General features: G+C 39.7%; 1 protein-coding gene across 5 annotated transcripts in view; it reads right to left on the reverse strand.

The window, feature by feature from the left end:
* The window catches only part of PHF20 (PHD finger protein 20), a 42,703-nt gene extending 35,652 nt beyond the window's left edge, over window positions 1-7,051 (reverse strand). For 3 of the 5 annotated variants that reach the window (XM_063297268.1, XM_063297269.1, XM_063297265.1), the window contains exons 1-2: window positions 6,896-7,047; window positions 247-349 (exon numbers count right to left, since the gene is read on the reverse strand). In XM_063297268.1, coding sequence (XP_063153338.1) covers window positions 247-344 — 98 coding nt within the window. In that variant the 5' untranslated portion in view covers window positions 345-349; window positions 6,896-7,047. Of the gene's footprint in view, window positions 1-246; window positions 389-6,895 lie in introns of all 5 variants that reach the window. The other 2 variants (XM_063297266.1, XM_063297270.1) reach the window with 2 other exon arrangements.
* Window positions 7,052-13,147: the final 6,096 nt, after the last annotated feature.

Below are 13,147 nucleotides of genomic sequence, written 5' to 3' on the forward strand. Positions count from 1 at the left end.
AGCTTGAAGTGATCCTTGCTATGTCCCCAAGAAAGAAAATTACCTTCTATTTCTAAACAACTGTACAATTAGAGCTTGACTTCCATAGACTTTTCTTTTTCCAAATGGTCTTGTTTCAATGACATGCTAAGCTATACCAAGGTTAAGTTTAGCATGCTGTTCAAACCCAATCCAGGCTGAAATTAGTGTTAAGTCTCTCTATCTTAACCATAAACTGGTACCATGGCTTGCAGTAAGCTCACTTACCTCAGCCATGGCTCTGAATGCCACTGTAGAAATAGCTGCCAGGGAAACAGTGTCACCTCACCAGAGGAGTGTAACAGACCATAGGCCCATATAAGCATTCAAACTGAATGGATGAAAAAACATGAAAGAGCATCTATGCAAACTGTTATAAATAAAGAAACAAGCAAATACATGGGACAGTGTTTAATGCTGATAGTGTGTACAAAATATACTATGCTAAAGATCTTAACATTTTAACTATGTTCCCTGAAGTTGCTACAAAAGTATTTTTCTCAGTTGAATGAGAAAATGAGTTAACAAGCACATTAAAAAAACAGACTACATAAATGTTCAGATCATATATTCCTAATAACATGCATGCTATGAGCAATTTAACCCTATACATCAGACCATCATTTAGCACACACACTTCTCTGCCAAACAATTATAACAGAACTATTAAACATCACTGAGTATGTGCTGCACTTTTAATTCAAAAGCTGCTGCCAGCCTTCAATCTTTCCTCTAAAAATCTCTACCCAATAAATTCTTAATAATATTGAAAATGTTATAATTTTCAAGAGGATCTTATTTTCTTTATTGTGTCAGAGGCATGAAGTGCGAATTTCAGTCACTGAAACCAAGTAGTCATTCTGGGAATTTTTTAAAATTAAGATCAGCACTTACTGGTAAAAACATGTCTTAATATCTCTCCTGAAATTGATCTTGCCAAACAATAAATGTTTCCAAATCAGCTTTCACATCTTCAAGAAAAGGATTAATGAATTAATTAATGAATTAATGAATTAATTAGTATTGCTCTTCAATGCCCACTGCTTGTCCTGCTGGATGAAGTCTAGAAAAGAAATTAGCAAGCACAAGCTCTGACCTCCAAAGTAAACAATATCTTCATAAATCTGCATTACTTTTGGAAGATGAGTCCACAAAATAAATCTAATATTAGTAGTAACAGGCTCAGTTTCTTACACAGAACAATAGGTTGTAAAAGAACAGTATACAAGAATCTACAGCAAGTGACAACAGGTTCCTGCATTGGATGAAGCACTGTTGTAAATTGTACTAACAGACGTTGAATGGTAAAACATGCTGCGTATCATACCATCAATAATGGCAATAATTAAAAGCTCATCCAATTCGCCCCTGCAATTCTCAATGGCAATGCCAAGACTACTCAATCCAAAATAGTACTGGTGAATGTCTGATACCTGATCTTTGCAACTGGATGACTTTTATGCTGTACCAAAAAACACATATCCAGGAAGGGAACAGCAATGGCTAAATAAATAATAAGACACCATGTAGTCTTACAACAATTACGTTACTATTATTTGTAATAAAACAAATACTGTTCCTGAAGCAGAAATGTTCTGTGAAAAAGTTCTTTTTAATCAAGATCAATTCCAACCTGTATATAGAAATTCATTAGAACCATCACTGAAATGAAGTATTTTACTTTTAAATAGTGTTGTACAATATTATTTTAGCCAAAAAGGGGATTTGGGTGAGTAGAATGTACATCCAAATTTACTTGCAATTCTGATTCTGAAAACATATTTTTATATATGTTCTTTAATTATTTTTATACCTGTCTCGATTTGGTGGGTCGTGGAGTTCTAAAGGTATTTTATTTCTAAAAAGGTACAAATTGGACAAGTCTGAGATATGCTCAACTCTGCTGTAATGATACAAAATATGAAAGGTTAGTGGCTTACATTCAACTTTTTTTTCAACCATTTAGTATATTCAGTATATTAAACACTTATCAGTTATTTTTATTGCTATATAAATTAGAAAAAATGCTGTGCACAGCATTTTAATATTTTTTTTCAATATTCTAAAATACTGTGAATATATAATGTTCGAGAATATTAAATGAATATGGAGATAATTGCTTTATGGTAAGGGGAGCCTATGGTTAGAATTCCAGTTTTATGATGCAGACTAGCACTTGATAGAGTAGCAATGGAGACTTTGGAAAACACATTCAGATGCTGTGATATGTCTACACCTTAAAAGATCAGTTGGTGCAGGCAATGGCTTTCCCTGTGACTCTCTATGAAAGTGAGTTGGGCTGTAAAGAAGGATAGGAAGCATATTGATGCTTTTGAATGCTGGTCCTGCAGAAGATTCTTGAGAACACCATGAATAGTCAAGAAAATGTAAAAATGGACTACAAACAAATCAATCCAGAGTTCTCACTTGAGGTACAAATGACCAGGCTCAAATTATCATATACTGGACAATTTGCCAAGAGTTAGCTCTCAAGAAGTCTGTCATGCTGGGAAAGATGGAATGAGGGAGGAAAAAGAAGATGACCAGCAGCAAGGTGGATGGACTCAATTATAGCACCAATGGGTGCATCTGAAAGATCAAGTTGGGGATAGATCATTCTGGAGAAAATCTATCTATATGGTCACTAAGAGCTGACACCAACTTGATGGCACATAACCAATCAATTATAGGCACAATTAAAATGTAAAGAAAGCTTTGTTCATGGTTCTAAAATACATGTTCTGCAGTTGAATTTGAATATAGTATCTTTATATATTATTCTAAATGTATACTGCATTCTTTCACTGCTATATTGATAACCCTCAGAAACCATTTGCTCAATTGCTATTTCAAAATTTCTCTGTGAGCTAGACAAATTTTCTCAAGAGACTACTTTTCAGGCTAAAATAATGTACAATTCTGCATGTTTTCCACTGGCCAGATATTTATGTAACAGTAGGTTTAGTGTGCTTTTGTATTGTGAATGACTGACTCCACTACAGGAATAAATATGGTTTACTTCTGGCAACAAACTGCATCAGTTAAATATTAAGTTAGCAAACAACTCATGAGTTGTTTTAAATTTGGCTTCAACTTGTTATTCTTTTTTTCCCTCCAAAATCTGTTAATCTACAGTGCAGTCAAAAAAAGCACTCTTCCTTAGGTTAAAATACATTTTCTTTCTTTTTCTCCCTAACTTCTCATTCATCCTAGCAACATTTTTCTGAAGGTTATTTCTATTTTTTTCAAACTTTCAAAGTATTGTAAAACGGAACTGAGATAGCAGATACTCATTTCTTAAGATACAAAATGTTAGAATTACTCTGATAGGTAATCCAATGATAACTGAATTTGTATGCCCCAAACATTATTTGAATTGTTAAAATGTTAAAATAACTGCCTTAACTGAAGACATCAAACAATGTTTCAAATCATGTACATAGACACCTCCATCATGTTTTTGCTTACAGTTTGCTAACTCCACTTCATTTATTATTACAGGTAGTTCTCGCTTAATGATCACAATTGGGACCAGAATTTAGGTCACTAAGCAATGCAGTCGTTAAGCAAATCCAGACCCAATTTTACAACCTTTTTGCAGAGGCTGTTAAGCAAATCACAATTGTTAAGCAAACCACATGGTTGGTAAGCAAATCACGCAGTTCCATATTGATTTTGCTTATCAGAAGCCAGTTGGGAAAGTTGAAAATAGCAATCACGTGACCGCCGGATGCTGCAACCATCATAAATGCATAAAGATTGCCAAGTGCCCGAATCGTGATCATGTGACCATGGGGATGCTGCGATGGTTGTAAGTGCTAGGAATGGTCCTAAGTCCAAATCAGCTTGACAGATACTTGAGGAATGATATAAATCTTCCTTACTAAAAATCAACAAATCTATTAAATATTACATAAAACTCTTGTATTATGCATCATGGGTTTCTTTAAAAATCTTCAGCGACTCTGGGAGGATTGTTTGGGATCTGAATTTAATGAAACTCAAAAGGAATTTCTGTGACATAAAAGTCCTTTTAAATGTATAAAGTCATCAAGTATTGAACTTGAAAATCATCCAAAGGTGCATTTCATGCCACTAAAATTATGTTACATAACTTTTAACTCTCAAGATGGGGTTGGTGGGATTATAAGATACTAAGTATCATTTCTGATAGACATGCTCATTGTCCATTCCTTTGGGTGAAAGGATCTGAAAAAATTGGTGAAATCACCCAACAAACTTTCATAGGACTCCTGCTACTGACCATGTTTCTTAAGGCATTTAAATTGTTACAACACAAGACATATATTCAAATCAAGTTCTTATCTCAACAAACTTGCAGATTGAAGTACATCTTTCTTTGGTCCAGTGTATTTAAAAATTTGGGAAACTGCTTTTAGTTGAAACATTAAAAGCTCTGAAAAAACCTTCAATTACAGATAAGTTTATTTAAATTTGATTACTATTCTTTATATTAACAATGTCGTCCTAACAGATTACTTCAGGTTGTTCAAATGTTCTTAATAAAAATATTGAGAATGCATGTTTAAAACCTTTGCATTTCTTCCTAATATTACATATGTATTCATATATATGTTTATTTCCATTTTTTCTTCCATCTTAGTATTTTAACTCAGTATTTTTAAAAATGTTTGTCAATTAAAAAAAAAGATAGAACATATATACCCAGAAAGGCATTATTTTGAATTTGGGGCTTCCAGCTGAATTCTCATACTCAACATGGACAAACTAGAAATTTTTTAACCTTAATAGCTTCTCTTGCATTCTATACTTAAGAATTTTAGTTTAGGTAAGGGTATGCCAAGCTAAATCCCAAAGTGGATGAGACTTGGACAAAAGCTAAACCATATTTAAATTACATTACTTTTTTTTATTTATATGGCTGCCCATCTCAAATTCATGACTCTGAAGGCTAACAGTTAAAAACACCATAAATCATGTAACAGTAAAAAACAGCACACACATAATCATCAGTCAAGATAAAAACAGAACAACCAGAACAGCAACAAAAATCAGTTGTATTTAATAATTCTGCCCTTCTTTTGTATTAAGAACTGGGGGTGGGGCAGGAACAGTTTTCAGAGCCATAAGCAGCCTGTGCAGTTCTGACCTGGACCAACAGGGGTCAGTCTGCAGCAATCATGACACATGTAGGCAAGCACTAGCACATCAGCAGCACAAAGTTCTATGGCAAACTGTGCTACAATCTTCTTGGGTTAGCAAGTTGAAATAAAACCACTTTGGTGGAAACTGTATGCATAAGATAGCATGTGCTAGAGGGGAAATTTATTATACTCTGGAATGAACTAGCAATACTTTTTCAAAAGTTTGATTACCACTGAATTAGACAAAGTAATGAAGAAACATCATTATATAAATTTATTATTTAAATAAAGTTTTCAGAAAAACCAAAGTGAAAACTTCCAAAGAATTTAGTGTATTAATATTCATTACCAAAAAAAAAAAAGTTCCTTTGTTTGATTTCAAGTCTTTCAGATTGCATTGTTGCCCTACCATTACTTCATATTTGAAGTATGAAAGATCTAGTTGTAACAAAATACCATTAATAAAAACAGAAAAGTAAACAATTTCTAAATAGCTTCCATTCAACTATTTTGATCTACCAACATCTCTGGGTTACTTCTAGAAACTTTTCTAGAAACCTGAAAGGTGAGTTACTCTGATCCCACTAAGAATGATAAGAGTGCAAAATGATAAAACATGCTTCATTGATTTTTTTGGCAGACCAACTAAGCCCAATTCTGTAAAAAAACAAACACGCTATCAAGATTTCTAGGTAAAAGCACGAGAATATTCATTCCAGGTTGCTCTCCCATAAGGGTAGATTAAAAAAAAAAATCCTGGAAAAGCATGCAGACAATGAGTAAATTAAAAAAAGCTTACAGTGTCTATGGTCGAAAAGGTCATTAAGAGGACTGACCTTCTCAAACAATATGAACCCTGAGGGTAAGCAATTAGCAAAAAGTAATGTTATAACTGCAACACCCATTATGTATGTCAAGTTAATAATATGTGCTCCCAAGTCCCAGCGATTCATCAGTATTATTCATTATCCGAACAAGTTAATTTCGAAGAAGCAATTTTGAAACATGTCACTGCACAGAGATGCCAATTATTGCGACTACTAAAAGGCTATTTTTGAAAAACGTTATCTAGAAGCGGTCCCTGAAATCAGAAGACTGAATGAAATGCAACCACACGCGCCAAGGCTGTCATACATAAGTACAACTTCATGCTATTTAGAAATCAAGGCGGCGTTGCGGCCCAATTGAAACCAAACATTGTGATTTAAAATACTAATGCAGCACCTCCGGCGATCAAGGTCACAAATATTGGCATCCCAGAAAAACAGCACTTTTTTTTTAACCAGGAAAGAGCGAGCTTCTGCCTTGGCACTCTGCCGCGGACTGGGGCCGGGCAGCGTCACCGGCCTCCGACTCAGGGAGGAAAGGCAGAAAGCATGGTGCGGAGAAGAGGCGGCCGGCAACACCCACCACTTCCCAAGCACAGGAGTCAGGAACTCGCGAGGCCTCCGCTCGCCAAGCCCACGCGGATGCTTCGAGCCAGAGGGGCCGGTGCACCAGGCCCCGGGCCAGCCCACTAAGAAAGGCTTCAGAGAACCCGGGAGCTCAGGAGCCATTAGCCTAAGCGATGTGTCCCCGGGCTCCGCAATGAGGAAGCAGCAGCCCCCAAGCCCCGGGAGTCTCCCACAGCCCCGGCCGGTCCCCGCCCCTCTCCGCCTTTGTGAGGCCGCGGCAGAGCCCTTGGTATTCACAGCCGGGCTTCCTCCCGCTGCCTTTTGTTGGGAGTTACTTAAGAAGCGCCACGTTCTTACCGGGTGCTTCGTACGGAAAAAGGCGTGACCGAGGGAGCTGATTCTTCACGCGAGGTCCGGCCACGAAAACCAAACAACCGCCGACGACGACACAGGAGTGCCACAAAATGGCCGCCGCGGCTGCAGTGCCGCTAGTCCGATCGCCGTGAGGGGAAGGAGGGAGGGTCTTCAGTGGGAGGAGCGATTCGGGGGGCGTGGCTTCTGCTGTCGGGCGGGAGCTTGGGGACACGCAGCTCCTGAGGCGGGTTGGCTTACCCTCTCTCTCATTCGGAACCTTTTGGGTGGAGAAAACGAGGTTGTCGAATCCGTGCAGTAATTGGCACTGGATCCCGAGGGTGTTGCAGATGTTCACAAACAGTAACGCTCACGGGATAGTCTTTATTCACAAGCACCACGCTGCTACTGAGTCCAATATACAAACTACTGTGTTATCGGACGGAGCAGTTTTCTTCTGAAATGACGCTCTATTTAAGCCTGTAAAGAAAAAAACCGGAAAAGAGGACATCGCTCTGTAATATGAAATCACGTGTTCGGAGTGCAGGTTTAGCTCTTGGCGTCTTTAGCTAAAAAGAACCTCCGGTAACCAGGGTCGGAATGGCTCCGCCCTGAGACGTTGTAGTCTGTCAGTGGAGGAAATCCTGGGCTGCAAATGAATCCCACGCGTGGCAGCTTCATAGGGTCACATTTTCCCCCACTGTAAGGATTGTCAGAGATGAGAGGGTGGATTAAGCCTGACGTATACACTTTTTTTCTCAAGACACCCTATAACAATATATTTTCTTTCTTCACTGAAATCAAAAGCCCACTCACTGGAGCATTGGAAGAAACCCGGAATACTGGAGAAATTTGGTTATTCTTTCGACTGTGTTCCATATAACACTAAACCACGAACTAGTCAAAATATTGAAGATAATTGGTACTAATCTCCACGTGTGAAGCCCGGCGCAGTTGCCCCTCCCACTCTAACAGCTAATGAAACTATTTTGTAAAGCTACTTGTACATACAAGTGTTCTTTCTATTTTCATTAGGTCCTCCACTTGTTACCTCATGTCAGAGGCGTTTATTCTGCCTCAGAAATCTGCAGGGATTTAAAAACAGGGCATTAAATGGCAACTTTGAGACATGTGCTTCTTTGAAATTTGTAGTATAAATTAAAACACTTTTTAACGTATACGATTTTATATTTCTGGCCCACTTCCCAGAAAAAGTTCAAAGCATGCACTAATCAAAGCTGGTATCAAAATCTGAAGCTCATGTCTTTTAAGTCCTGGACCAGAGGATCCTGATGGGGCAAAACAAACTGATTAAATCCTTCCAAGATGGAGCTGCTTGTCAGTAAACATCTTGGGAATCCCATAACCACAGTCCTGTACTTACTCTGGATGGGGTCATACTCCCCTGAAAAAGATGGTTTGTGACTTGGGGGTTCTCCTGGATTCTTGGCTCCTGTTGAAAGACATAGAAAGTGTGGCCAGGAGATTGTCCAGGTTTAATTAGTTACCACCCTACCTTGATCAGGATGTGTTGGCAAGTGTTACTCAACCACCTGATTAGCCCTCTATGTGGGGGTGCCTTTGGAGATGACCTGGAAACTCCAGTTGGTACAGAAAGCAGTCAGAATTGCTGATAGGGCTACTCTGTCAATGTAGGATAATAGCAATTTTGGAGTTGCTGAATTGGCTCCAGTAGGCTTCCAGGACCAATTGAAAGTGCTAGTCATTACCTTTAAAGCCCTTCACAGTGCAGGACTGAGCTATATCAGACAATGCTTTGCCAAAATAAAATCTGTTCAGACATTTAGAGTGAGTCTGTTGAGGGTCCCGCTCCTTGAAGATTTGTGAGGCACAGACTAAGCAATGGGTCTTCAGTGGTGGCATCCACTATAGAATACTAGCCACAGAAGCGAACAGTCTTGCTTTAAGGAAGCAATTTAAACTGCTACTGACCCAGTTGGCTTTTGGCCCATAGTTCTGTTTGGGTGACCATCATAGTGAGTTGAGTATCATTATTTTAACTACTTTGTATTTTATTCTGAACTGTTGTACCCTGCCCAGAGTCTGTATGGATCAGGGTGTCTTATACTGTATTTGATGATGATGATGATGATGATGATGATGATGATGATGATCTGGTCTGTATCTTTTGGAATTACCTCCCTTCTAAATGCATGGAGACATTTAAACCATTCAGGGATCTCATGTGGCCTTGGGACCTCAGGTTATGCATCTCAAGGGAATTCAACGTGCTTAACACAGTAAGCATCTATGGTACATTCTGTGGTTAAGGTTAGATATTACCATGACATATCTTCCCACCCACACCTCCTAGCACATGGTGTGTCAAGTAAATTTGGATTCTTATCTGATGCTATGTCATGCAAATCTGCAGCAACACCATTGTTCATTTGCAGAAAACTGAATGTGAACCTCAGAACTAAGGGGTAGTATTGAATAGCTAATTTGTACTATAATTACATGACTTCCATTTTTCAGCCTAATAATGGAAACAGATTACTATAGTCCCTGTTTTCTTGGCAAGGTTTTTCCTAAGTGGTTTCCCATTGCCTCCTTCCTAGGGCTGAGAGTGACTGGCCCAAAGTCACCCAGCTGGCTTTGTGCCTAAAGCAGGACTCACAGTCTCCTGGTTTTTAGCCTGGCGCCTTAACCACTATACCAAACTGGTTCTCATATATACTTGTCATATATAACGAATAAACAACAATAAGCCACAGTTAAGTAAAATCGATTGTTGTAAACCACCCAGAGTCCCCCGACGGGAGGAGATGGGTGGGGACAAATTAGATAGATAAGATAGATAAAACTATGGCACAATGTGCTACATGAATACTGCCATGCAGTCATTTAATATCTATGATTCCATGGCATATCACAAAATAATTAGCAATCTTTAAAGGGAGATGGAGAAAAAGCCTTTGTTATTGAAGAATTTGTTGTTTATTCGTTCAGTCGCCCCTTTGTGACTTCATGGACCAGCCCACGCCAGAGCTTCCTGTCGGTTGTCAACACCCGCAGCTCCCCCAGGGACGAGTCCGTCACCTCTAGAATATCATCCATCCATCTTGCCCTTGGTCAGCCCCTCTTCCTTTTGCCCTCCACTCTCCCTAGCATCAGCATCTTCTCCAGGGTGTCCTGTCTTCTCATTTTGTGGCCAAAGTATTTCAATTTTGCCTTTAATATCATTCCCTCAAGTGAGCAGTCTGGCTTTATTTCCTGGAGGATGGACTGGTTGGATCTTCTTGCAGTCCAAGGCACTCTCAGAATTTTCCTCCAACACCACAGTTCCAAAGCATCGATCTTCCTTCTCTCCGCCTTCCTTATGGTCCAGCTCTCGCAGCCATATGTTACTACTGGAAATACCATTGCTTTAACTATGCAGACCTTTGTTGTCAGTGTGAGGTCTCTGCTGTTAACTATTTTATCGAGATTTGTCATTGCTCTTCTCCCAAGGATTAAACGTCTTCTGATTTCCTGACTGCAATCAGCATCTGCAGTAATTTTCACACCTAGAAATACAAAGTCTTTCACTGCTTCTACATTTTCTCCCTCTATTTGCCAGTTATCAATCAAGCTGGTTGCCATAATCTTGGTTTTTTTGAGGTTTAGCTGCAAACCAGCTTTTGCACTTTCTTCTTTCACCTAAGGCTCCTTAGTTCCTCTTCGCTTTCAGTCATCAAAGTGGTATCATCTGCATATCTGAGATTGTTAATGTTTCTTCCAGCAATTTTAACTCCATCCTTGGATTCCTCAAGCCCAGCATGTCGCATGATGTGTTCTGCGTACAGGTTGAATAGGTAGGGTGAGAGGATACAGCCCTGCCGTACTCCTTTCCCAATCTTAAACCAGTCTGTTGTTCCGTGGTCTGTTCTTACTGTTGCTACTTGGTCGTTATACAGATTCCTCAGGAGGCATACAAGATGACTTGGTATCCCCATACCACTAAGAACTTGCCACAATTTGTTATGGTCCACACAGTCAAAGGCTTTAGAATAGTCAATAAAACAGAAATAGATGTTTTTTTGAAACTCCCTGGCTTTTTCCATTATCCAGCGGATATTGGCAATTTGGTCCCTAGTTCCTCTGCCTTTTCTAAACCCACCTTGTGCATCTGGCAATTCTTGCTCCATGAATTGTTGAGGTCTACCTTGCAGGATCTTGAGCATTACCTTATTGGCATGTGAAATGAGTGCCACTGTTCAATAGTTTGAACATTCTTTAGTGTTTCCCTTTTTTGGTATGGGGATATAAGTTGATTTTTTCCAGTCTGATGGCCATTCTTGTGTTTTCCAAATTTGCTGGCATATAGCATGCATTACCTTGACAGCATCATCTTGCAAGATTTTGAACAGTTCAGCTGGGATGCCGTCATCTCCTGCTGCCTTATTAGCAATGCTTCTTAAGGCCCACTCAACCTCACTCTTCAGGATGTCTGGCTCTAGCTCACTGACCACACCGTCAAAGCTATCCCTGATATTGTTATCCTTCCTATACAGGTCTTCTGTATATTCTTGCCACCTTTTCTTGATCTCTTCTTCTTCTGTTAGGTCCTTGCCATCTTTGTTTTTGATCATGCCCATTTTTGCCTGGAATTTACCTCCAATGTTTCTAATTTTCTGGAAGAGGTCTCTTGTCCTTCCTATTCTATTGTCTTCTTCCACTTCCATGCATTGCTTGTTTAAAATAATTCCTTCTCTTCTGGCTAACCTCTGGAATTTTGCATTTAATTGGGCATATCTCCCCCTATCACTGTTGCCTTTTGCTTTCCTTCTTTCTTGGGCTACTTCTAGTGTCTCAGCAGACAGCCATTTTGCCTTCTTGGTTTTCTCTTTCTTTGGGATGTATTTTGTTGCCGCCTCCTGAACAATGTTGCGAACTTCTGTCCATAGTTCTTCCGGGACCCTATCTACTAAATCTAGTCCCTTAAATCTATTCTTCACCTCCACTGCATATTCCTTAGGAATATTAGTGAGCTCATATCTAGCTGATCTGTGGGTCTTCCCTAATCTCTTTAGTCTGATCCTAAATTGTGCAATAAGAAGTTCACGATCTGAACTACAGTCAGCTCCAGGTCTTGTTTGTACCGACTGTATAGATGTCTGCCACCTTTGGCTGCAAAGGATGTAGTCAATCTGATTGCGGTGTTGTCCATCTGGGGAAGTCCATGTATAAAGCCGTCTCTTAGGTTGTTGGAAGAGAGTGTTTGTTATGCAGAGTGAGTTGTCTTGGCAAAATTCTATCAGCCTATGTCCTGCTTCGTTTTGTTCTCCCAGGCCACACTTACCTGTAATTCCAGGTGTCATCTGACTGCCCACCTTAGCATTCCAGTCTCCTGTGATGAAAATAACATCTCTTTTAGGCGTGTTGTCCAGTAGGTGCTACAGATCCTCACAGAACTGGTCTACTTCAGCTTCTTCAGCATCTGTGGTTGGGGCGTATATTTGGATCACTGTGATGTTAGATGGCTTGCCCTGAATTCAAACTGAGATCATTCTGTTGTTTTTTGGATTGTATCCAAGCACTGCTTTCGCCACTTTACTATTAATTATGAAGGCTACTCCATTTCTTCTGTGGTCCTCTTGTCCACAGTAGTAGATCTGGTGGTCATTTGATGTGAAGTGGCCCATTCCAGTCCATTTCAGTTCACTGACGCCCAAAATGTCTATCTTTAATCTTGACATCTCACCAATAACCACATCCAATTTGCCCTGGCTCATAGATCTTACATTCCAGGTTCCAATGGTGTGTTGATCCTTAGAACATCAGATTCGCCGTTCACCACCAGCACTGTCGGCCATTAGCCGTCCTTTCGGCTCTGAGCTAGCTGCGTCATCACGTCTGGGGCTAGTTGAACTCATCCTCTGTTCCCCCCCAGTAGCATTTTGACCATCTTCCGACCTGGGGGTCTCATCTTCCGATGGTATACCGACATATCTCTGGTTGTACTGATCCATTTAGTTTTCACGGAAGAATACTGGGGTGGGTTGCCATTACCTTCCCCAGGGATCACATTTAGTCTGATCTCTCTGTCATGACCTTCCCGTCTTGGGTGGCCCTTCACGGTTTAGCTCATGGCATCACTGAGGTGCTCAAGCTCCAGCACCACGGCAAGGTAACGATCCTTTGCTGAAGTATTGAAGAATATCACATCTATAATAGGATTAGCCTGAAAAATGCCAAATATAAATACAATTCAGGGCTACGAGGATTTTTCTTTTTTTTTTTTAAAGGATGGCA

This window comes from Candoia aspera, chromosome 3, assembly GCF_035149785.1.
Source record: "Candoia aspera isolate rCanAsp1 chromosome 3, rCanAsp1.hap2, whole genome shotgun sequence".
Classification (NCBI taxonomy): Eukaryota; Metazoa; Chordata; class Lepidosauria; order Squamata; family Boidae; genus Candoia; species Candoia aspera.